This window comes from Pteropus medius, unplaced genomic scaffold (genome assembly GCF_902729225.1).
Source record: "Pteropus medius unplaced genomic scaffold, Ma_sr-lr_union100, whole genome shotgun sequence".
Lineage (NCBI taxonomy): Eukaryota > Metazoa > Chordata > Mammalia > Chiroptera > Pteropodidae > Pteropus > Pteropus medius.
In genome coordinates, this window is record NW_024342474.1 from 9,535,866 (window position 1) to 9,560,921 (window position 25,056).

The 25,056-nt window shown below is 35.1% G+C and overlaps 2 protein-coding genes across 3 annotated transcripts in view; both read left to right on the forward strand.

Moving 5' to 3' along the window:
• RAP1B (RAP1B, member of RAS oncogene family) overlaps positions 1 to 6,428 on the forward strand; it is a 40,213-nt gene extending 33,785 nt beyond the window's left edge. The window contains exons 5-8 of the mRNA XM_039865957.1: positions 87 to 227; positions 1,914 to 2,057; positions 2,752 to 2,868; positions 5,106 to 6,428. Of these exons, the coding sequence (XP_039721891.1) occupies positions 87 to 227; positions 1,914 to 2,057; positions 2,752 to 2,838 (372 nt within the window). The 3' untranslated portion in view covers positions 2,839 to 2,868; positions 5,106 to 6,428. The remainder of the gene's footprint in view (positions 1 to 86; positions 228 to 1,913; positions 2,058 to 2,751; positions 2,869 to 5,105) is intronic.
• Positions 6,429 to 19,937: 13,509 nt separating this feature from the next.
• Positions 19,938 to 25,056, forward strand: part of NUP107 (nucleoporin 107) — a 35,731-nt gene continuing 30,612 nt past the window's right edge. For both annotated transcript variants that reach the window (XM_039865960.1, XM_039865958.1), the window contains exons 1-4: positions 19,938 to 20,092; positions 21,839 to 21,930; positions 22,403 to 22,489; positions 23,098 to 23,213. In XM_039865960.1, coding sequence (XP_039721894.1) covers positions 20,067 to 20,092; positions 21,839 to 21,930; positions 22,403 to 22,489; positions 23,098 to 23,213 — 321 coding nt within the window. In that variant the 5' untranslated portion in view covers positions 19,938 to 20,066. The remainder of the gene's footprint in view (positions 20,093 to 21,838; positions 21,931 to 22,402; positions 22,490 to 23,097; positions 23,214 to 25,056) is intronic.

Consider the following 25,056-nt stretch of genomic DNA (forward strand, 5'->3'; position numbering starts at 1 on the left):
TCATTGAGCTCTTAGACTTTGAAAATTGTTCAATTAACCTGTCGCAATATTGTTATTTTTTTAATGATTCTTTCTTTCTACTCTAGGAACAATTTACAGCAATGAGGGATTTGTACATGAAAAATGGACAAGGCTTTGCGTTAGTTTATTCCATCACAGCACAGTCCACATTTAATGATTTACAAGATCTGAGAGAACAGATTCTTCGAGTTAAAGACACTGATGATGTAAGCTGACTTCCTAATAAATAAATATATTTTATTTTAAACCCTTATTATAGTGATATCCAACTTAAAAGTTAGTATTTAAATCCAGTTTAAAGTTGATTTATTTGGGGGGATTAGTTTTTCAGAAGCTTTTTCCTTGAAAGGCAAAAATATACTTTTAACACTCATGCATATTTCAAATATATATAATGTGGAAAGTAAGAAACACCATCCTTGTCCCTTACCCTAAAATAAATTTTATACCTTTCCTATTTTTAAATCTTGCTTTTGGTGGGGAGGAAGGAGAGATATGGGTGGCAAATGTTACTAATAGAGCAAATGTTGATTTGGCCATATTTCTGATAGATTTAAGAACCTTTTTAATAAGAATCAGTGCTACATATGAACACACATCTGAAGCAATTACGATAGAGCATAGTAACTAATTTTTAAAGGAAACCAACAAATATATTAGACTAATGTTAATTTACATGCCCCTTAAGAGTTCACCATAATGGAGTTTAATCCCTGTAGGAAACTTCAAAAGGATTACTTTAATTCCTCATCACTCTATATTTAGTAGTGCTTCTCAAAATTGATCTTGCATCAAAATCACCTGGAAAGCTGGTTAAAACAGATTGCCAGGCCCTGCTCCCAGAGTTTCTGATTCGGTAGGTCTGGGATAGAGCTCAAGAATTTGCATTTCTAACAAGTTGTTTGTGATGCTGCTGATCTGGGCACTACACTTTTAAAACCACTGTACTATCTGTAATTTAATTATATCAAATAATGTGAGAGCTCAGAGGCACTTTTGGGAAACACTGCCATTTTTTGGACCCTACATATTTACAGCACGCTCAGTGAGCATTTCTCAATTAGTAAATCTATTTTCTACTATGTCTAGTAACTACTGTAGTTTTCTTCTATCATTTGCATTAAAGTTATTTATTAGTATAATAGTCTATGTGTGTTTCTAAAAAGCCAAAATTCTCGATTTCCTAGTTTGGGTTTTTTTCCAAAAATTCTTTAGAAAGTCAGTCTCTAAATGATTAATAGAAGTTTTGCAAAATAAGTATTATTTTTCCAGAGTGTCCTTTTAAAACTACAAATATCACATGTATCCAAACATATAATTAATGTGGCCTACATCTTTAGTAAATGAACATGATATTACTTCTTAGCATTTTAATATATACTATATGAGAAACTAAAAATTCTTCCTTAGGGACTTTCCAAATTTCTGCTTTTTGTGTTATGAAATTGGGAACAATTATTTGATAAGTATATGTGAGGAAACCAGAAAACTTGAAGTTGATTCACATCTCTAAGAGAAACATTTAAAATTTTTGAAATATATTAGCTTTTCACAGCAACACTCTTTTGTACTTCCTTTTTGAAAAGATTTTGTGTTTTGCTTATTATAATTATATCTAAGTCCATTGTGACACAATTTTAAGGGTTTTATTTACCCTTTTATAAATAGATCACAGCTTTTTTCCTAAAACTTTCACATGAAAGGTTCTTAAATTAGCATTATTAAGGCTTTCATGTTTAACTGTAAATTTTATTGTACATTATTAATTTAGTATTTTTCTCTGGCATAATATAAAAAAATCCTTAGAGTTGACTTTCAGAATTTTTTTGATTTGAATTTATATCGCATATTTATTTACTTATTTTTGTTTATCTTCACAAATATATTTTTAGGTTCCAATGATTCTGGTTGGTAATAAGTGTGACTTGGAAGATGAAAGAGTTGTAGGAAAGGAACAAGGTCAGAATCTAGCAAGACAATGGAACAACTGTGCATTCTTAGAATCCTCTGCAAAATCAAAAATAAATGTTAATGAGGTATGGTGAAATATACTTTAAAAGCTCTATTTGGAATTCAGTGTTCAAAATTAATGGAAAATAATGTGTATTAACATAATCCCAAGTTAATATGTACTCAGGATGCTTTGTTGATCTTATAGGCAGAAATCTTTAGTTAAATATATACATGTTAATAAGCAACAGTGCCATTTTAGCCTCTTTATTAAATGCTGGTACAGTAGAATATACCATAAAAAGGAGGAGGCTTGACAGAAAATGATAGGGATGGGGAAGACAGATTAACTCTTCAGGTGTATGAAGGATGTTATATAAAAGACGGAGACATTCAGAAAGGCATGTAGGATTCTTGCCTAGAAGGGGTTTAAAGTCATGTTATAAGGATACATAAAAAGATTTGAAGAGTAGATTGTTTTCTTTGGATGATGGTAAATATTCTAAATGAACTAAGATTGAGATCTCTGTGACTCCTTCAACTTAGTACTTATTTTAAGGAGAAAAATGTTAGCCTTCCCACAAAATAAACAAAACAGAAAAGACCTTGGCAGTTACAAGAATACCTGTTTTTTTTCCCCTCATTTCTTAACTGAATAGAATATTTGCTTTCTAGGGTTCATTTATATCCATGGAAAGTTTGATTTTTTCATTTTATATTTTTTTATTTTTTGTTTTTTGGATTTTTTCCTCCTGTAAATTAAAAATAATATGTTTGCAGATCTTTTATGACCTAGTGCGGCAAATTAACAGAAAAACTCCAGTGCCTGGGAAGGCCCGCAAAAAGTCATCATGTCAGCTCCTTTAATATACTAAATGCATTGTAGCTCTGAGCCAGGTATGTTGATTTATCTTTTCCTTTTTTTCCCCCTTTTCCTCTTTTAACCTCAACTTCATTTAGGGTACTTTTGTCAAGAAAGCAAATATAGAATTTTTTGTTCTAAAAAAGAAGTGGTTACTTCCTTTCTAAGATATCCATGAGTTAGTGTGATACCCTAATAATTGAAATAATTATTTCACTTACATATCATTGTCCGAAGTACGTTATTCCAAATAAGTGAGCATTCTAGATTAAGTTCATCCAATATATACTTGTACCCCAGTGGGACACTGGTTTGTGTTGACAGTATAGTGATGAACAATGTCAATCTGTCTTTGCCTTTTCATTGCCTTAAGCTACTTAAGGTCTGTGAAAGAGTTAAAACAATTGTAAAATACAATATATGCTATGATAGAATACATTCAGTGTGGTACTGATAATAAGTACCCCAGACACATTTATCATATGCCGATACTCTTAGTACTATTTATATATTAATTGAGTTCTTGTAACAATCTTGTGAGGCAGGAACTGTTGTTATTACCATGTTACAATGAATGAACTGATGCACAAAAAGATTCTTACTTGTTCAAGCCTTGCAGTTAGTAAATAGAGAGCCAGAATGTGAATTCAGTGATCTGAGTACTATGGCTCAGAATTTGAGCCATGGACTGGTTATCCAGTCCATGCTTGGTCACTGCTATTATGAGTACCATAGGAGCATATAACTGGGGCATCAAGCCAGTTAGATGTGAACTCTGGATCCCGGGAAAGTCTGTCAGTAAGATACATCTAAACTGACATCTAAAGGATAAGTAGAAGTTGTGTAGGGGATGACAAGTTCTCAGGCCGAGAGAACGACAAATACAGCCCAGAAATTAGTGAAGGAAAATTAAGCATATCACATTTTTATATAGTTTTTGAAAACAATGATATTAAATGAGTTAATTCTTATAAAGCAGTTAGATCAGCCTGACACATATTAAACCCTCAATTATTAGCTACTGCTAGTTACCAATGATAATGTTTTCCTACTCAGTTATCATTAAACCATATTTTATTGTACTCTTACCTTTAGACACTTTTGATGTTTGTGGTTCTGCTTCTATCTATACTCCAATAGCACTCCAATCCTGTGTCTTTTTCGTTTTTGACCCTACTCTCTGTTTAAGGCTTTCTGTTTAGAGATATATCCTCTCATTTCTGACCAAAATGCCCATTATTAGCACACATGTCACACATGTCCCTGAGCTAAGAGATTCCCATCTGTCCTTTCCAGTTTGCTAAAATCAATCTGCTAGGATTTAGGAAATTTAGCGAACTCATTCAGACTCTAAATGAGGGATTAAAGTTCAAGGCATTTCTGAAAATTATTTCAGTAGCTACATACATATAACAACGTTTCTGGAACTTGCAACAAGTCTGATCCCCAGAAAAACAGTAAAAAAGGAAACTTTTTTTTTAGCCCAGGCATGTATGCAGAAAGTCATCCAAAGTAAATATTGGGCAGACAGTGAGTTCTGATTTTATTTTATTTACTTCACCCAGTTTTTTTTTTAAGTTTAATATTATATGAGTTTAGTATCATACCAACTTTTTCTGACATATATCTAAAAGTTGACAGAATCTGTTTAAACATGGAATTAGAAAGTACATAACTGTCAACTGTAAAGAGCCATCATGAAGTAAATTCTGTTTTGTCAGCTTCTCTGAACCAGCTTTTTAGCCACTCTTATTGGAAAAGTGAGGAAAAAAGGTCTTGATTTGCTGATACTAGAAACCCTGGTGAGATGTGCACTCTGTACTCATGATATAATTCTAGGATTGTAAACACTCACAGAAACACCCATTTTGTTAATATTGCTGTCTGTCTTTTAATCCTAATTCTAATAAAGTTGGCCTGACCTAAAATTCTAATGTGAGTTTTTTGTTCCCCCACTTTTAATCTTTGGAAAGTAATACACAGAAATTTGCACAGAGCTACATTCCCTTTTTGTACCTAAAAACTTTTATTTGACTGAGTTTCAAGAAGGCAGCAGAAGTCATGATGAAGTCATTCCAAAAAAATGAAAATGTCTACCCATGCATTGCTTTGCTGTGAATTGTGGTACACTGTCATTAATGTAATGACAAGGACAGGAGCCTGTATTATATTCATTTCTAACACTTTCACAGTGCTGTCTTAATGTGTTCTTTTGGATCTTTAGTGTGCTGTTTTTAACCCATCTTTTCATTTATTTTTTTCCTTTTGACAGGTCTGAGGAATTGTTGCCCAATTCAACAGTGCCAGCATTCCAACTTTGTTAAACCTACCAACATCTTAAATGGACTTTCTGTGGTGGTACCCTTTAAGAGGCGGATGAAAGCTACTACATCAGTTTGCACATTCTAATCACTTTCCAGTATCACAAGAGAGATTTTTACTTACATAATAGTCCTAGAGTATGCAGCTGGTAAAACCAGAGGCTACAATCCAGTATTACTGCTAAGAGACATTTTTCATCCACCAATGTTGTACATGTATGAAAATGGTGTACTGTATACTTTAACACGTCCCATACTTTGTATTGGAGAGTACAATAATGTAAATCCTAAAAGCACCACTATTTTAGCATAATAAAAGAAAGTCCAAAGAGCTCCTATATAGACTACTCCAGATAACTTTGCTTCTTTGATACTTGTAGCTTATTGTAATTTTTTTTAAGAAATTCAAGGTCATTATCATTGTATTGTACAAATAAGCGCTTTGATTAACACAGCTATATAGTTTTTTTAATTTTTAAAAAACCTGTGGAGACAGTGATCTTGTCTTTAAAATATGATAGTCCTTTCAGTATAATGTCTTAGGTTAAAGACGTTGCCTTTAATATCTGTTGGGAAGGAAATGTCCAGACTTTTCAAATCTCTTATTATATGTTTCCTTTTTGTTTACATAGGGAACAATGTTTATAGTTGTGTGTACAGTGGGGGTCTACAACAAGAAGTGTATATTTTCAAACAATTTTTTAATGATTTAACAATTTTTGTAAATCATTTTCAGGCTTCTGCAGCTGTAGATTCTCACTGTGAATCCCTTGCTTGCTCATGCATAAGTGTATTTGCAATACCAAATATACAGGTTTAGTATTTTTGCCTGTTAGTGATTGTTTCACATGTGTAACGTTTTGGTTGAGATGTTAAATGGTGGACGAGTACTGTGGATGTGAATGTGGGAAGTAATTTTAATCATGTGTAATTGGTCACAAGGCCTAATTTGCAGTAACTATTGCTGTTTTATTTAACAATGCCTTGTTGCTTTGTATGCATTAACGTTTGGGTGTAAAGATTGTGTGTCTATCCAACAGGGAGCCACAGTATTTAAATTGACCAACCTAATGTTACAACTACTTTGAGGTGGCCAAATGTAAACTAAAAGCCTTAATTAAAGTGGTGCAATTTTGTATGACTTAGCATCAGTAGTTCAATAAATTTGGATTGCCATGCAAGGGCTTGCATTATAATTACTTGCCACTTGAATGTGTTTTCTGTAATGTTTAACAGTGCTAGTAAATAAATATAGGCTTAACTTTTTCAATGTACTAGGTACATTTTACATAGTGTGGTTTCATAATTTAACATTTGGGCAAGCCAAACTTATTAAGTACAGAAATGATGAGTGAAAGATGTCATGTTTTTATCCTAGTATTGTTTGAATATCCACATAATCACCTTTTGAGTTTTTCCTTGGCAAAGAATTTTGTAAATCAAGCAAATTACTTAAGAATATATGCCTTCTGGGTAATGTTCAGTAGCTCTGAGCATAGGAGGAGAATTAAAATACTTTGACAGATATTATGCTTATGAATTTTTAAAAGATACAGGATAAAGTTCGAATATTATGGTTACAAGCCTTTTTGAATGAGGTTGACTTAAAGTACTACTTTCTTTTTAGATAACAGATCTGCCTTTGTCTGTGTGTTCTGTAATTCAGTTCTTTTTTGAAACTTGTAAACAAATCTTAACTCAAACTTTGTAAGTATTTGCCAGCCACTGGAGCATAGCAATTAATTCGTGGTAACATCTAGCTTAGGGGGCCTACTAATCCCCTAAATACATGCTATTTGAATGCGATACTTAAAGTCTTTCATTTCAAAAAGAAAAAGGTCTCCTTCCTTATATATTTCACTCGCAGATTCATGTATTTAAAGGTTCCATGTATCTAAAAAAAAAAAGGAATGTTTGTTTTCTCAGAAGTCCTACTTACCGAAGAGACTCCCTTTGGCAAAACTGGTTTTATTTAGAGCCATTGAGGGAAAATTAAACCCCCAAAAAGTGGGATTGTGAAACACTAAAATTACTTCGATTTACTGTCCTGTTACATCCATTTGACCCTCTTTGAGGGCACCCCAATTCAGTTATCTTTAATGTTTGTTGCCTACCAACTATGTACCAATCTGAGTTCTAGGCTCTTAAAAACAAAAATATTCAGCAGATAAAATTTAAGTACTTCTGTGTCAAGCATTGTTCTGGGTCTGAGGATAGAGCAGCATCTGAGATCAACTTAGGACCCTGCCCTCCTAGAATTTATACTCTACCGTAGGATTTCTCAGCTGTAGCATTATGGATGTTTTGTACTGGATAATGAGTTGAGGGGGTAGGGCTGCCCTGTATGTTACAGGATTTTTGTAGCATCCCTGGTCCCCACCCACTCATTGCCAGTCATACCTTCCCCACCCTCCAGTTGTTTCAACGAAAATTGTCTCCAGACATAACCAAGTGTCTTCTAGCAGATTCAGAGACGGGCAGAGGGGGTGTTGAAGGGCAAAATCACTCCAGTTGAGAACCACTGTTTTAATTACAGGTGAATGTTAGGGGTACAAATGGACAGTTTAGTATAGTGAATAAGAGCATGGGCTCAAACCAAATTTCTGGGGTTTCTAATCCCAGCTCTGCCACTTCCTAGCATGTGACCCTGGTTAGGTGCCTTGATTTCTTTATCTGTAAAATGGGAATGATAATATAACTTGTTATTAATTAAAGAGTAAAGTAAATGCCAGTACCATCCTCTAGATCAAAAAATATATATTTCGATTCTGTATTTTACTAATAGAAATAGGGCTGTGGTTACGCAGAAAGTACCATTATCTCCCATATAAAATAGTAACACAACCTTAGAAATGTAAATTATATGTAAACGGACTTTTCTGGTGCTTTAATGGAAAAACACTAAAATAATTCAGTCAGAAAACTCACGAGTTCCTTTTCATCGTGTCCCCAGGCAGGGATACTTGGAGAAACTTGAATTTTAGGAGAAAACCAGAAGGATGTTTCACTTAATTTTTCTAAGAAGTATAAAAACCCTATTTTGACTTTCATGTTTATCCACCTTTCTTAAATATGTAGTCTTTACCACGTATATATTATAAATACAAAGTTTTAAAACTTCCATTTATGAAAGTAAGTTTTACTTTGCTTTTTTAATCATTCTGATTAGATGTGGGGCAGCAAACTTAGAATCAAAACTCATCGCTGCAATATTTTTTTTAAACCTCTGTTTCTTCATTGAATTTAATCCCCATCTGTTCTTTCTCCTCTCTTTTAAATCTTGGAAATGTAGAAAGAAAGGAATTATAGTATTTTATAATTAATACTTTTTCAACTTTATCTTAGAAATCTTAGTGTTTGCAGTCTTCTCTTAAACTATCAGTAAGCCTTAACAAACTATGATTTATAGGACTCAAACTTAAAAATCTGTTCCATATTTTGTTACAGTGCATCAATACAGCTGGTATTTTATGCATGCATGAGAGAAGTGTAATAAATTGAGACTACAACTAAACTTATGTTCCCTTAACATGACTGTTGAGAGTAAAGTACATGAGTATTTGTTAGGATGGATATTGATGATACTTGTCAAAATTGGCTATGAAACCTGTTAAAGGAGCGATTGAATTTGTAGGCTTGACATTAGTTTATCTTTGAAAGGTAGAAATAAAATATTTACTGCTAAACAGATGTTTCCTAAATGTTGCAGGTTTTTAAAAAAAATCTTTTCCACATGTTGCACATAATTTGAACTTGCTCCTTTAAAACATCCTTGTTAGTGGCCTATAGATTACTGACAATAAGAATTAAAAGATTTTGCCCCAAATTACAGAAATCTGATTTTTGTATCTAAGAATCAACAAATGTATTCAGTATTACATGTCTACATGTTTTATCATATAGGTAATCAGTAATTTCTGATTTGTCTGAAAGGGTGTGGAGAGAATTTTTACTCTTGGTATATTACGAACCTGCGTTAACCTAATTTTCCTTATGCAGTGATGAATAGTTACCCAGATTTATTATTTGGGTCAAAATGCAGGTTTTTTATTTTTTTTCCTGAAAACAAAAGCACAGACAGATCTTAGAGTATTTTTATGTGGATAATATATTAAGTCAAAAACTTACGGCAGTTTTTAAATAGGCAAAGATCAAAGACTAATGTTTTTGTCATCTGCCATTATTACCCATTCACATTTCTATTTATAGTGTGGTAGTTTATGTCCCTTGTGAGCACTGAGTTCAGAACAAGAAACTATTATAGTCATGTGCCGCATAACGATGTTTCTATCAATGACGTGCCACATATACGATGGTGGCATACCATATAGCCCAGGCGTGTAGTAGGCTATACTATCTAGGTTTGTGTAAGTGCATTCTATGTTGTTCATGTGACAAAATGCATTTCTCAGAACATATTTCCATTGAGCAGCACATGACTGTACTGTCAAACTTTTGAAAGTGCAACTTGCTGTGCTTTGGGCAGAGGGGAGTAGCAAACAATAAAAGATACAGTAAACTCAGCCCCTGCTAGAAAGGTGCTTAGTGCACTGATGGTGGGGAAGAGCAGTCAAAAAGTATCAAATAAGCAAGGAACCCACATACATTGTTGGTAGTATTGCAAATTGGTACAGCTGCTATGGAAAACAGTATGGAGGTTCCTCAAAAAATTAAAAATGGATATACCTTTTGACTCAGCAATTGCACTTCTGGGTATTTATCCAAAGAAAACCAAAACAATAATTCATAAAGACCTATGCATTTCAGTATTCGTGGTAGCACAATTTACAATAGCCAAGATATGGAAGCAACCTAAATGCCCATCAACAGATGATTGGATAAAGGAATGATGGTTCCTATATACAATGGAATGTTACTCAGCCATTAAAAAAAATGAAATCCTACCATTTGCAATGACATGGGTGGACCTAGAGGTTATGCCGAGTAAAATAAGTCAGAGGGAGATACATACATATGATTTCACTTATATGCAGTATCTAAGGAACGAAAAGAACTAATCAAAAACACTCACAAATATAGTGGACACTTTGGTGACAGAGGGGAGAGTGGTTGGGAGGCTGGGAGAATGGGGTGAAAGGTTAAAGAAGTACAAATTACTAGTTGATAGTTGGGCATGGGGAGCATGGAAAAGGGAATGTAGTTAACATTAGTATGATGGCTAAGTGGAGGGCCAGGGGAAGGAGGGAGTAATTGGGGGGGTCATTTTATGAACATTATAGATGTCTAATGTACTGTATCCTTGAAACTAGTTTAAATATATATTTTTTAAAAAGTATCAAGTGAAAATCTACTAACTGATACCTAACCACAAATTGTTCATGCTTTTTTATTCATACTAATGCAAGTGACTAACAGTAACAATTGTAGTTTTGCTTTGAAATGTATGAACTATTCGAATTATATTTCTATTAGTATTACTCCAGGCAGTGTTAATTAGGTTCTCTGAGCAAATCAGTGATGGAGAACTACATGGCTGGCAGGAAAAAATGAGTGTCTTTCCATACTGGAAATGGAGTACAATCAGATTGCGATGTTGTATAGTGGATAGTTACCAAGTAGCCAGTCTACTATTCTAAATGAGAATCTCATAACTAAAGTAACAGATTTTACAACTGTCTGAAAGATAGCCCAGGGAGGAGTGATGGCAGAGCTAGAGTTGACCTAGCCAACTTGTAGGCTGCTGGAAGCATGAAGTGGTTAGGGTTGGAGCTGTGATGAGAAGAGGAGCCCAAGAAATTTTTTAAAAGAATAACTAGAGAATTGGTTAATAGCTTAGCTGTGGGGGCTGAAGGAAAGAGTGAAAGAAACATCTGATTATATTAGCAGAACCAGAGGGATTGAATGCCAATGATGATAGAGAAGCCAGCAAGGAATCATGGTTTTTGTACATGAGCAAAAACTTGGTAAGACAAAGTTTACGTTAAGTGAAATATTTTTCATGAATATCTTCTGAGAAGAGGCGGGTTTTAACAGTTGGACCTTGAAGTCACTTACATATAGGAGGCAACTAAAACCATGAATGTGAGTGAAATTTTCATAAAGATTAAGCTTGGAGAAAGAAAAATAAGAGTCTGGCCTAAGAGGGCTGGGGATGGGGAAGAGAGGGTTGGATTCCAAAGGATTGCTATTAACAAAGGGCAGCAAATAGCCTGAGAATACAACATTCTTGATGGCAGGGAGCAAGATAATGTTCCCCTCCACTTGTCTTATGCTATAGGCCAGCAGTGATTTCATTCATTTGTATCTGTTTCTATATATACTTCTTAGTGAGGAATAGGCTACTAATCTAAGGATATGATAGGATAGTTTTGGAAATACCATCTTCTAATTAGTCTGTGCAGGAACTATAAAGTCTGTTTCAAAGCCATTGTTGACATACTTCAAATTCAGCTGCACCAAGGCCACAAGGCGTCTTTCAAATACATGTCATTGGAATGTTTCTCTATTTCCAATAATGTAATCATTTTTGTTCCTCTTTTATGGCCCTTTAGTGTTACCAACAAATGTTTTAGGAAGATAGATTTTTATTAACTTTGTTTCATGTTGATTTATTTCTATTTTCTAAAAAAAAAAAAATATTGGTGGCCCAGTTACACAGTATGCATTAGTTCCTAGTGCAACTAAGTACCACAAATGTGGTGGCTTAAAACAACAAACTTTTTCTCAAAATTCTGGAAGCCAAAAGTCCAAAATCAGAGTGTCAGCAAAGCCTCACTCCCTCTAGCGGCTCTAAGAGAGAATCCATTCCTTGCTGCTGGCATTCCTTGGTGTTAGGCCACCTTCACTCCAAACTGCCTCCATCTACATAGCTCTGTGTGTGTCTCATCTCTCTCCTTTAAGGACATTTGTGATGGCATTTAGAGACCACCTAGACAATCTAGGGTAATCTCATCTCAAGATCCTTAACCACGTCTGCAAAAATAACATTCACAGGTTTGGGCATTAGGTCATGGGCATATCTTTGGGACCCATTATCAGCCTACCACACAGTGTTTTACTGATTTTGCAGTGACAAAGACCAGTTACTCTAGAATAACCCAAAACATGCTGAATTGAATCAGCATACCTAGGGATTCCCCTAGAGAACTCACCTAGGAAAGCCCCAGAATTAAGCCACTCTGCAGAGATTCTGAGGGAAGCTTAGAATTAGACAAGACTTTCAGGGGTCAATAAGAATTCCAGTCTGGGCTGGTTCCAGAATTCCAGAATCAAGATAGCGTCATAGTGTCCATGGAATGCTGTTAACAATGATCTCACCAAACTACCTTCCACTTATGTTAGCATGCACCCTGTCTACCATACCTAGTTTATATTTCTCAGTGATGACAGAAATTTTCCCCTTTCACTTAGATTTAGAAGTGATATAAATAGCAAACTATATTTTCTTACTTTGTTTTTCATTTTCAGACACGAGGGTTTTTCCTCTACCTCACCCCCCACCTTTAATCAGACATATATGTTTCATATTCAAAGAAAATGAGTGCTGCTGAAACCAAACTCATGATTTAGAAGATTATATCCAACTTTTGCACTGAATGGAATTTTATTTATTCTATTTGTGGGTTTTTTTGTTTTTTGTTTTTTAGAAATGGGCATAATGGACAGGCGCACGTATTAAATGATAATTCATTTGGTTGGAGTGAAAGACGTTGAATAGGGATTAATTCAACCCAATAAATTTTAGAGGGGGTTATATTTGTTAGTATATTCTGAATTAGGGGTGAAATTTTTGTCTTTGGATCTTCTTCAGATAAGCCTTAACCATTAATTACTTGAAGCTATGATGCAAGAAGACGGTAAGCTTTTGTGTGGTTTACATGTTTAAGATACATGGTCCCAGAAGTTGATTCAGTTATCCTCTACTAGACCTATTCTGGAAATAGTTTTCATCACTTCACTCATTCATTCCTTTGAATTTTTTGACTTCAATAAAATATGACTTGGAACATACAAGATTTTAACTAGAGACTCACAGAGTTTACTTTATTAGACTAAAAGACAGTAATAATTCTTGAACTACATCTTGAGTTCTTTGCAGAAACTGGACCAGTAGGTAATTACTGTTTAGCAAAAACCTAACAACTAGCTCTTAATTTTTCAAAAACAAAGAGCTACTACCATGCCACTTATTTCATTCTACCAATTCTGTCATAGAGGATGTCACTAAAGAAGGAAGTGTCACAGACTACCCCTCCCCTCATCCTTCCACTTTGAAATAGTACATGGTATTCCTGTGGCCAGGATGTTCTCCCCTTGGCAGGATGTGGCTAATGCCGGATACAGAATCAATGATTTTGTTGCCCTAAGACCTCTGCCAAGGCTCGTGTTCAGGGACAGTAAAGAAGACAGGTCTCAGGATGTCATCCAAATGGGACAGATGGAATTTGTCAGCCGTGGAAAGTGAAGACACTACAGTTCCAGAGGGAGTTTAGAGGGCAAGAAAGAGTCACATAGTGCTGATGGAAATGTGCATTGCAGAGCTTTTGGGTCAACCAAAATTTTAATTTGCTATTTTCTAATGTCTATTAAAATTCAAAGTAGGTATATTCGATTCAGCTATCCAACACTTAATAGCTAGACCAAAGAAATGAAAGGATAGATACACAAGACTATTTATTGCCACACTGTACAAGAAAAAGCAGAAATAGGATGAATGACAATAAAGAATGATTGGATAAATTATGATTCATGTAATATGCAGCCATGAAAAAATGAGTTTAATGTTTAATGGTTGACATGGATTTCTATGAGGTATTGAAAGTGAACAAAGCAAAATACAGAAAATTGTGTTGCGTGTGTGTGTGCATTACATGAGCTTCTAAAAGGTACTGAAGGATACACACCAGTTTGCTAATATGGTTATAGAAGAGGAGAAGGATAAGTTAGGGAGACCTCGGTAGGTAGGAGAAGAAAAGCAAAATTATAGTGGTGGGGAAAAAAAACAGGAGCACAAGCTATAGAGGATTTTCATTGTCAGTATCAAGTTTCTAGAATATAAATTTTAAAAGCTACATGATTGTTATATGTAAAATGAATTTAAACGTGAGAATAATATGTAATAATAAAACTTACTGTGCTAGTAGTAGTAATATGGATTACTTTTAAATTATTTCTTTTTCCCTAAAGTTGTTATGCTATCTTTAGGTAAACACGAATTTAAAAATTTTTGAGTAATTAAGTCATCCTCATAACCTTATACTTAAATTGGAAAAAAAAAATCGTCAAAGAGCCAAAGGAGTTTAGCTTTCTTTTATTATCTAAAATTCAACCTTTCTACACAGCCAAAGAACTTCAGTTGATCTTATGAAGGACAAAAAAGCGGAAAGACTCCCCAGGATGGCAGGCAGTTTCCTAAAGATTAAACTCATTTAAAATTTTCAAATAGGAAGCAAGTATGGATTTTGAAGCACAAATTTATTTGGTGCCCTTTTGTAGCACAGACTCGAGCTTCCAACAAAATTCAAGGACAATATTTGAGACAGACACAGTTTTTTCTTAGCATTATGTTGCACTGCCAATACCCACATTCTATCATTTTATGCTTTTAAATGCACTCTATTTATAGAACCTGCATAGTTTGCTCTTATATGTCAATATGTTGTAGCTCAAAATATACTCAAAGTATTTTAAAAGTCAATTCCTGCTCTTGATTTATGAACTAAATATACTACATTTTCAATCATTAAAATAACATCTTGACAACTTGATTGTTGTTAAAGAATAAATTCATAGCATCATGGATGCATGCTGCAGCCTCTTAAGGACATATTTTCATATAGATTCTTTAATCAGAAGATACTTATAGACAAAGAAAACTGTACATATATGGTAACTAGCCATTCAAATTTTTCGTTACATCGTTTCTTAAAAGGTTATCATTTAGTAAGATAATAGTGTGTGTGTTCCCCTTCCCTGTCCTCTTCCACCTCACTCAGCATGCAAGCAGCATGTGCCACCCATCTTCAGCCAAAACACTGAGATCTGGGCAATGACCTGCATTAGATAAAGTGAACTGAAGACTAAATGCCTTCATCTGTGTTCTTAGCACCACAAGAAGCCACCCCGTGGATTCTTGTACAAACCTCAGAACAGAAGAGAAAAACCCCATGATGTGTGAGGTTGAGTGTCCTGCCTTCAACTCACCAAACCAAGCAGGTTGAAGGCTCAGTCAGAACTATGATGGCATAAGAAAAAATTTTAATGTGACTTTTATTCTTCAGTCGAATTTATGGGGTAAGGTTCATGCTAGCTACCTCCTTTTCATAATAAAATCTAAACAGAGTATAAATAGTGCTATTTAGAGAAAACAGAACAAAGCAGTGCTCTCTCGAGAGCCCTAATAAATCTTTGTTCAGAACACAAATGTGTGTTTGATTTACAGGATTTCTATGCCAAGCAGAGAAGCATATGAAAACAGCAAGGTAAATGCCTAAGCTGCAAAAATAGTTTTGTGGTTTAGTTTTATATCAACAGAATACAATGATTTCAGTTTTTCAGTTGCCCCCAAGATCATTTCCACTATTGATGAGGCCTGAGATGTTTATAAGAAGAATCATTGCAATTGATTTATTTGTCTGGCAAACGTTTTGTCAGCAAATTCACCACCACCTTGAAAATGTCACTGACTACTCTATGCTTAAGGCACTAGAAGCACAAGCCACAATGAAACCTATATTGAGCTAACCCTTACCGTTAAAATTCTATAAAGCAATAATATATTTATGATTTCATGTTAAAAGTCTCCCAGACATGTATAAATCACAGTTCGGCAATAAAAGTGACTTAAATTACAAAGTTTTACATTTCACCAATCTATTTTCCTCTTCCATTGAACACAATTTGAAAGAATTAAGAGAAGCTATAATAAATTATTTGACAGTCCTTCCCGTTTTTAAGTTCAAGATTAAGATGATAAAGAAATTTTTTGAAGTGATAGTATTGTGAAGTATCTATATATGACAGAATATAATATAAATGAATACAAATGAATATAAATTCAATCTAATTATACAAATGTAGATACTCTTACTAGAATATTTTTTGAGGAATTAAATGCAATTGTATTAATTGGAAATGACCCACTCATCCAAGAAAAATTGGAGCACCTACCAAGTGACAAAAGGTATAGGAGAAAAAAACAGATAAGGTCTCGACCTTCTTGAAGCTGAACAAAAGAGCAAACTCTTATATTGAATTTTTACTATATGTGGTACATTATAATATTAGGCAATGTTTAGCCAATTAGACACTATTAAGTGATTATTATATACCAAACGCTATTCTAAGTGATATATATATATCACATATATATATATAAGTATATATAAGTATATAAATGTGTGTGTGTATATATATATTTAATCCTCACAATAAATCTGTGAGGTAGGTACTATTATTTCTGTTATACAAAAGCAAAGAGAGGTAATTCGTTGAAGGCTCCACTGAGTAAGTGGGAGAGCCAGGATTCAACCCAAGGAAACTTGTGTTCTGTACTACCTCTGAAGTTGCTACATAAATACTATTTAATCTCCAGAATAAACCTTGAGGACAATACTCTTATTATCCCAGTTTTACAGAAGAGGAAACTGAAATGTAGATAGGTGAAATAACTGACCAAGATTCTACCCACTACACTATACTGCTTTACTGGGAAGATAGACAATCGAGTGTCAACCGGACTCCACGTTTAAATTTTGACCCCATTTGACCTTGGCATAAAGCTTTTTTCCTCAAACCATATGTTATCACCACTACCACCCTTCCCTTCCTTCTCCAACCCCACCAAAAAATGTATATCTGTGTGGACAAAAAAAAAAAGGGTTCTATGTAAAGTGACCTCACAGAGTGCTCTGATCATAAATTCCTAACTTGGCAGGTCATGGTGGGTAGTCATTACCAACATCTCCTACCAGAGTGGTACATTTGTTATAATGGATGAACTTACATTAATATAACATGACCCAAAGTCTATAGTTTACATAAGTGTTCACTCTTGGTGTACATTCTATGGGTATGAACAAATATATATGACATGAGTCCATGATTATAGTATCATACAGAGTATTTTTACTGCCCTAACAAACCTTTATGGTCCCCTTATTCATCTCTTTATCACCTTCACCTCACCCCTTGCATTAGTATTTTTAATGCATTTTTATATTGCTTATAAGCATGCTATTACATACAATATGGCAACATACTTCCTTCATTTAAAGCAAAACATAAACACTTCCAAGTTATTAAAACTCTCTAAACATCTTTTCAATCCGTGCATAGCAGTCTATGACATGGGCATTGGCTTATTCCTTTTCTGCCTCCAATCTATAGGAGTGAAGAACATATGCCAAATTGCCTCAGAATACTGGGGAATTGTAGTTAAATACGGCTAGAATATAAAATCTGAGGTAGGGACAGTAGCAATAAAATACCAGTGCCAGACAGACAAATCAGATCCTGAAGGCTGAATCACTTACATTTCCAATGCAACCAAAACAAGTTTAGCTGAGAAGAGAAGAACATAGAAAAGACAATAGCTAGAAAGGCGTGCCAGGTGAAAGGATGCTTTCTTATGAGGGAGGAGAGAGGTCAGGCAGATTTTGAAACTGAAATAAATTGATGTCATGTGCCATCTGATGTGATCAAGTGAGACATACTCAACAATACCTATGTAGTATTCCTGCACTCTGTCACTCTAAAGATATTTTTAAATGCTTATCGTGAGAAAACAATCAGACAAATCCAAATTGAGGAATATTCTGCAAAATTTGGTGTGAACTCTTGGAAATATTAATGATTTAAAAGAAAAATAGGGACTATTCTAAACTGAAGTAGAACAAAAAGACATGATGTCTAAATGCATAATCCTTCCCTGGATCCTGCATTAGAGGGAGGCTTTTATAAAGGCATTATTGAGACAATTGGGAAAATTAGAATATGTTAATTGTGGTATTCTGTCAATATTAATGGTTCTGAGTGTTTATTTTACTGTATTAGATAGAAGAATGTCTTGTCTTTAATTTAGGAGATGCATTTTGAAGTATTTAGGGGTGAAGTGTCAAGCTGTCTACAACTAACTTTCGAATGGTTGAGGCAAAAAACAAACAGGAAAGAAAAGCAATTGTGGGAAACTGTTAGTAATTGGTGAAGAGTATATTGACACCTATTGTATTATTTTTTACAGCTTTTCTGTAGGTTTGAAATTTTTCAAAATAAATAGTTGGGGCAGAGGAAAAAAAGCAGTTTGCTTTCCTCAGCTGTTAGGATGAGGGAGAGGAAACGATGCTCCTGACCTGACAGTTTGGGTTTGGGTACTTTTGGGATGGCTGCTTCCTGGCCTTTAGTTCCTGAGAAGCTGTTTTTCTCCCCAAGCCTTTCTCCAGCTTCTTAACAATTCTGTGTGCTCCAGATAGGCTTCCAGTAAAACCCCTTTTGCTTAAGTTAGGTATAGTGATTTTCTGTCACTGAAACCAAGAACCCTAAAAATAAAGTCAGAATGCATACATTATATACCACACAAGTTTTTTCTAAGCAGTTTTAAAGAAATCAAATGAATATATTTTGAAATATATTACAGTAGTATGGTGTTCATGCCTACCAACTGAATGTGTCGAAAAAGAACCCTGGTGCACTTTTCAACGAGTGTTTCCTCTTTGCATATGAACTGATATGGGCTAATATGGGCTAATCCTTTGCCCTAAACTACTCTTCCTTTTTATCGAGTGCCTTATGGGCAGTCTCTCAAGTACATTATATGAATTCAATTGCCAGGAAATGCATGGCAAGAAGCTGAACCAGACTCACTCTTCGAATAAACTTGCCCTGGCTCTGACAGAAATCATTAGGACCACATTTCACTTTCCAAAAGAAAACAAGTGCACTTTTGTATAGGAAAATTAAAAGATGGGCAGAATGAGAGAGCACCAGTGTGGGACTCATCAAGTAGGTTATTGAAGGAGAAAATTAACATGTCAATGACTACTATTTTCAGTGTACGTTTGACATCTCTTTTTTAATCCTCACAAGAACTCTGTGATTAAAGGTGTTATCTTCATTCCACAAATGAGGAATCCTTGGTTGCAGGGGGTTCAAGCCTACATGGAGCCCAAAGCCACGTTTTTTGTTTGTTTTTGTTTTTTCCAAACCGCCATGTTGTCTCAGCGGGAATAAGGTATGAAGTTTCCCAGGATTAAAGCAAAATCCTTCGACAAAACTTCGAAGGATTCCTTCGGGGCCCGGATGTACTAGTTTTTCCCTATATGGCACTTTGAAATAGAGGGAAATATCATCGCCTTGTATGCCTTTTAAGACAGGCAATCCTTTTCTCCTTAATAGGGAAACATAACAAGTAAAGAACAAATAACCATTAGGGAAAACAATTTCAAAATCTGTAGGAGGTTTACATTACAATTCAGGGAGTACAGTGAGAGACAGAGGACCCCTGAGGTGTATGGCAGAGTCTGAACGTCTGAATTCCAAGTCCAGGTTCTTTCTTACAGAGACTACCTGGAAACGACTTCACATTTTTTCTAAACTGTCAGTATAGTATGTCTTTTCCCGGTAGAATAACTCGGCACCTGGACCACGCCCACAAATGCCAGTCAGGCAAAGCAGCGGCCGCGCTACTCGGCTAAATGCGGTGAGGCCCCGCCTCCTGCCCGGCCCAGCCCCGCGCCCTCGCTGACGGGCACATCTTCGCAACTGCGCAGACCGGACTTGAGGCTGTAGGGAAGTTGCGCCTGCGCTTAATGGGAAAGTGGTTTCTCCCCCGCCCCCACCCATTTTCTCCACGGCGACTCAGCTAGAAAGTGCTTCCAGGTCAAAGGGCTTGCTTCCGGAGAGCGGGAAGGCTGAAACGCGGTGGCAAAACTGGAGCCTAATTTGCAAGGATCTCCATGGAAAAGGCTATAATCATGGACAGGTCAGTTCTGGTGATGACTCCTGAGCTTGGAGACCTGTCCCTTCTGTTCGTTGGCAGGACGAAACAGGTGGAACCCGACTCCCAGGGGAAGCCAAGGAGGGCCCTGGTGGTGGTGACACTAGGACTCTTTCCCGGGCTGGGAGAATCTGCAGGTGATGGAAGAAAGGCCACTTGGGTGGAAGAGGGATGTGGATTATGATAATCCCCTGCGTCCTTACGGCGACTCTGCCATCTGTTCTGCCCTTTCGCGGAACATTTTTCGCTCCTGGAGTAGGCAAGGTAGGAGGTGGCCCGGCTTTCGAGATGCGGAGTTACGTACCCAAGATCACAAAGCCAGTCATTGACAGAACTGGAAATCTCATCCTAGACTTTCTGATTACAGATTCCAGAATCAGATTAAATTGAGTTCTTCCTATAACCCTGTCACTGCTAGCCTCCTGCGACACACTTGAGTTATTTAAGGTTCTTGGACTCGGGGAATTCGTTGTGTTGTGGAGGAGACAACCAAGCAATCCAAGCAGTTTTTTACTGCTCTGTGGGAAAAGAAGCAATTAAGTCTCCCTGTCACGGGAGATATCAGGAAGACCTCTGAAAGGAGGTAGCTTCCTAGTTGGTCTTTCAGTAATAATAGTAGCCAACATTGAGTGCCTTAAACATTTTAAATATATTAATAAATAATTTAATCTTCGTAGCATTCCTGTGAGGATAGGTATTATGATCCTCTTTTCATAGATAACACTGGGACTAAAAGGGGTCAAGGAACTTGATCAAAGTTAGGAAGGTAATAAATAGAAGAACCAAGTTGCCAACCTGTATCTGTGTGTCTCCAGATTCCGGGAGGCTGTTTGATAAGTAAAGTGCTCACCAGGTGGACCAAGGGGACAAATGCCCACCTCTGTAAAAGAAACATGTATAGAGGTGTAACAACAGGAAAGTGCATGCTTTGTGAATGATCAGATGTATATGTTTGTATGCAGGTGATGTTTTTGGCTGAATATAAGACCGAACTGGTAAACTGGGGTCAGATTGTAAAAACCATGGTAGGAAATTTGGACTTGATTCTGTAGGCCAGAGGTGGCTACCTATCTGAAGGTTTTAAGTGGAGGAAAAGCATGTTAGATTCTTTTAAAATACAGGTCTCTTAATTCACACGATTTATTTTCTGGACCTTGAGCTGAGAATGACAGAAGCAATCTGGAGCATTGTGACTACAATAATACTGAGACAGAAGACAACCTTAGTGTACTGTGGAGAGAAAGAACAAAGTATTATTTCTCTCCAATTTACTAGAATTCTTTTTTACTTAGCCTCGTATCTCGCCAGTTCAAACAGTAGATTTTTTTCATCGTATCCATGGTTCGAAGTATTTTGAAGACTGTAGAAAATCCTTTGAAGAGATAATTCCTGCTATCTCTTTAGAGAACGCCTCAATCCAACAGAGGAAAAATTTACCTTCATGAAGCAATTACTTAAAACAATGTTATAATATAGATTCCATATATTGGAGAAAACAGTGAGTGCTAGAAAGTCAAAGAAGTTTTTGTGCAGATAAAATTTAAGCAGGACTTTGAGAGATAAGTAGGATTTGGAGCTGGAAGGGCATTGTCAACAAAAAGCAAAGGTGTGGCTACTGGGATGAAGCTGTACCTTGACCGACTTGGTCCTTTGTTCCAATCATGATGATAAAGTTCTTTGCAAATGTTATATTTTCACTTCACTCATGTGAACTTGATTATGTTATTTTAGGAGTGGCTTTGGAGAGATGTCATCCCCTGTGATCCGGGAGGCAGAGGTGACACGTACTGCGCGGAAACAGAGTGCTCAAAAAAGAGTTTTAAGTATCCTTTGCATTTTAAACATAAAAATTGCAACATATTTGGGATCAGAATTATAGAATTTTTATGAGAGGTATTAAACACTAGCTATAATAATAAAGTGCTGCAGAAATTAATTTTTTTGACTCCCAGGTATGTTATTTGGTAAATATAATGCTGAAATTCAATGAGATTAATTTATTTTTCCCTGACAATAAGGATGTTTGATTTTACTGCTGTTATATTATAGTTAGCATTTGCTGAGATTAGATATCCTTTTTAAATTTGAAATTCAAGAATTCCTAGTTCAATGTGTAGATATCTGAGAATTTAAATGGTAGAGGGAATTATTTACTCTTTGCATGGAAAAAAATGATAGTCATAAAATACCTATTCCTTGAAAAATGTATTCACGTATTTTGTATAGTGTAAATATGATTAATTCTGACTTTAATGTGTCTTTTCTACATGGAAAACTTTTCTTAACTTCCTATAGTTCGGGCATCCCAAGATGAAATTTTTGCTAATACTACGCCGAGAAACCAGATGATCCCTCGAACTCCCAGTTCATTTCGACCACCTTGTAAGATTTTTTTGCTTATAAAGCATTTAATAATAATAATAATAATAATAGCTAACACTTATACATGTAATAAATACAATATTTGGTTGCAATATCAATAATTAAGAATAAATAATAATGACTACAGTTACTATTTGTTGAACTCTTACTATGTGTAAGGCACTGTAATTTACGTATGTACTCAATAACTATGACATAGGTATTTCTCTTTTGCCAAAACTGAAAATGAGACTTAGAGAAGTTAATGATAACATAAGTAAGTAAGTATGTAAGTAATGGAACCAGAATTCAAATAATGATCTGCTTACTCCAAAACCCATGCACTCTAACAGTATTATTGCTTCTTCAGTGTGATAGTTTATAAAATTAGAATATAAAGAATCTATTGACTCATTAGTGCCCTTTTTTTTAACCTTATAATGAAAGCATCTCTATTTGTAGTAAAATTTTTCCTGGTGGACTCAGTAGTACCAAAATAAGTCTATGTCATGGAAATGTTAACATTTAACATATTTGGTTAGAATCTAAATAATTGAAAACTGAAAATTATTTATTCTTGATTTTTTTGCATGCACTCTGGATTCTTTTTATTAACCTCTTGTTTGTAGTTACTCCACCTAACCGAAGCTTCCTCAGGCAGCCAGATATTTCCTGCATTCTTGGAACAGGAGGGAGGTCGCCCCGGTTTACACAGTCTTCAGGGTTCTTGGGAAATCTGTCGATGGTATGTAGAAAAATAGGGCTGAAATTTTCTCTTTTTATAAAAGTATGACATGACACTCTTTAGGAATCACTATGGTATAGTATTTAAAATAGAAGAAATGTCATGAATTGTGATGTAAGATAACTCGACTTAGGTATTTAAATACTCTATAGAAAAAGAATTGTATCTCACTGAGAAGAAGAAACAGAAGAGTTTTATTGGAATAGTAGAGTATTATGGTACATTTAGTGTCAAAAATGATTCTTCTGTATTTGGCTCTGCTTATTAAAAAGGCACAGAAAGTTTTATATGCACTAGAAATTGTCTAAATTGGGTGTTTTCTGAAGAATGGTTTTGCATGTTAAACCTCTCTTTGTATTAGAAGGTTAACTCAATCTTTAAAATATTTATTATAGTGTTGTGAGTTTTTAGAGTGTTAATATCTAGCAATAATCTCGTTATTGAACAATTTTATTCTGCTTATGAAATTGGTTTATTTTGGTAAGGTTTACCTTGTACTTAAAAAACATGAGTGAATTGACTGCCCCTGGGTTTAAGCAAAAGAAGACTTATAATTACTGCTTCAGAACTTCAAGATTAACAGTTAAATTGTTACTCTCTTAAAGGCTAGGATAGAATAAGTAGGTATTGTTTATTATAAAATATTTGGAAATTACTTTGCAGTCAGAGGTATAGTCTTGATTTGTTTTGTCACTTTTAATATTGGCTATAAGAAGTGGTCTTGGATATACAAGTTGTCTTGAAGGAAGTAAAATTATTTGCTACATTAATTTTACCATATATCTACTTACCAAGATTTGACTGTAGAGCAAAATAATTTTCTGTATGCACAATGTCATTGCTGTGTAAGATTTTCAATTTGATTTTTGTACTAATAATGATAAGTACTTAGAAGGGAGTGAACTATTAATCAGTCTGATAGCTGGAACAAGGTTCTCCTTAGTCCATAGTTACTACTGAATGAATATATAGAGTCCCAGCACCCATCTTTAGCATTGTTCCTTGAGGAGAGTGATTTAAAGTGATTTTTTATTGTTGCTTATGCCTGAATTTTAAATAAATGTGAATTTCAGAAAGTTTTTTATTATGGATATTTTTAAATGTGTCCAAAAATAGAAGAATAGAATAAGCCTCTGTGAGTTCATTGCCCAATTTCATTAGTTACTAACAGATGGCTGATCTTGTTTCGTCTACATACACAGCATTTCCCCTGCATCACTTTACAACTCCTAGACTTTGTAACCATTTTATCCATAAATACTTTAATACATACTTCTGAGGCATAAGGACACTTTCTGTAATATAAGCACAGTGCAGACATATCTCATCTTATTGTACTTCACAGATATTGCATTTTTTTAAATAAATTGAAGGCAAGGCCTTCTGCCAGCAGAAAAATTATGACTTGCTGGTTAGCATTTTTTAGCAATAAAGTATTTTTAATTAAATTATGTGCATTGTGGTTTTTTAGACATAATGCTATTGCACATTCAATAGACTATAATATAAACATAACTTTTTTTTTTAACTTTTTTTATTTATTTTTTTTTAGGCGAGGCAACCCTTGGTTGACCTCACAGATTGCAAGGACCTTGTCAGCTTACAATCATTTATTTATTTTTTATTTTTTACGCCTATAGCATCTGGTCTTCCTAGGTGGTCTCCCATCCAAGTACTAACCAGGCCTGACCCTGCTTAGCTTCTGAGATCAGACAGAATCGGGCTTGGTCAGGGTAGACTAAACATAACTTTTACATGCACTGGGAAACCAAAAAATTCGTGTAACTCTCTTGATTGCTATATTCACTTTATTGCGGTAGTCTGGAATCAAACCTGCAATGTC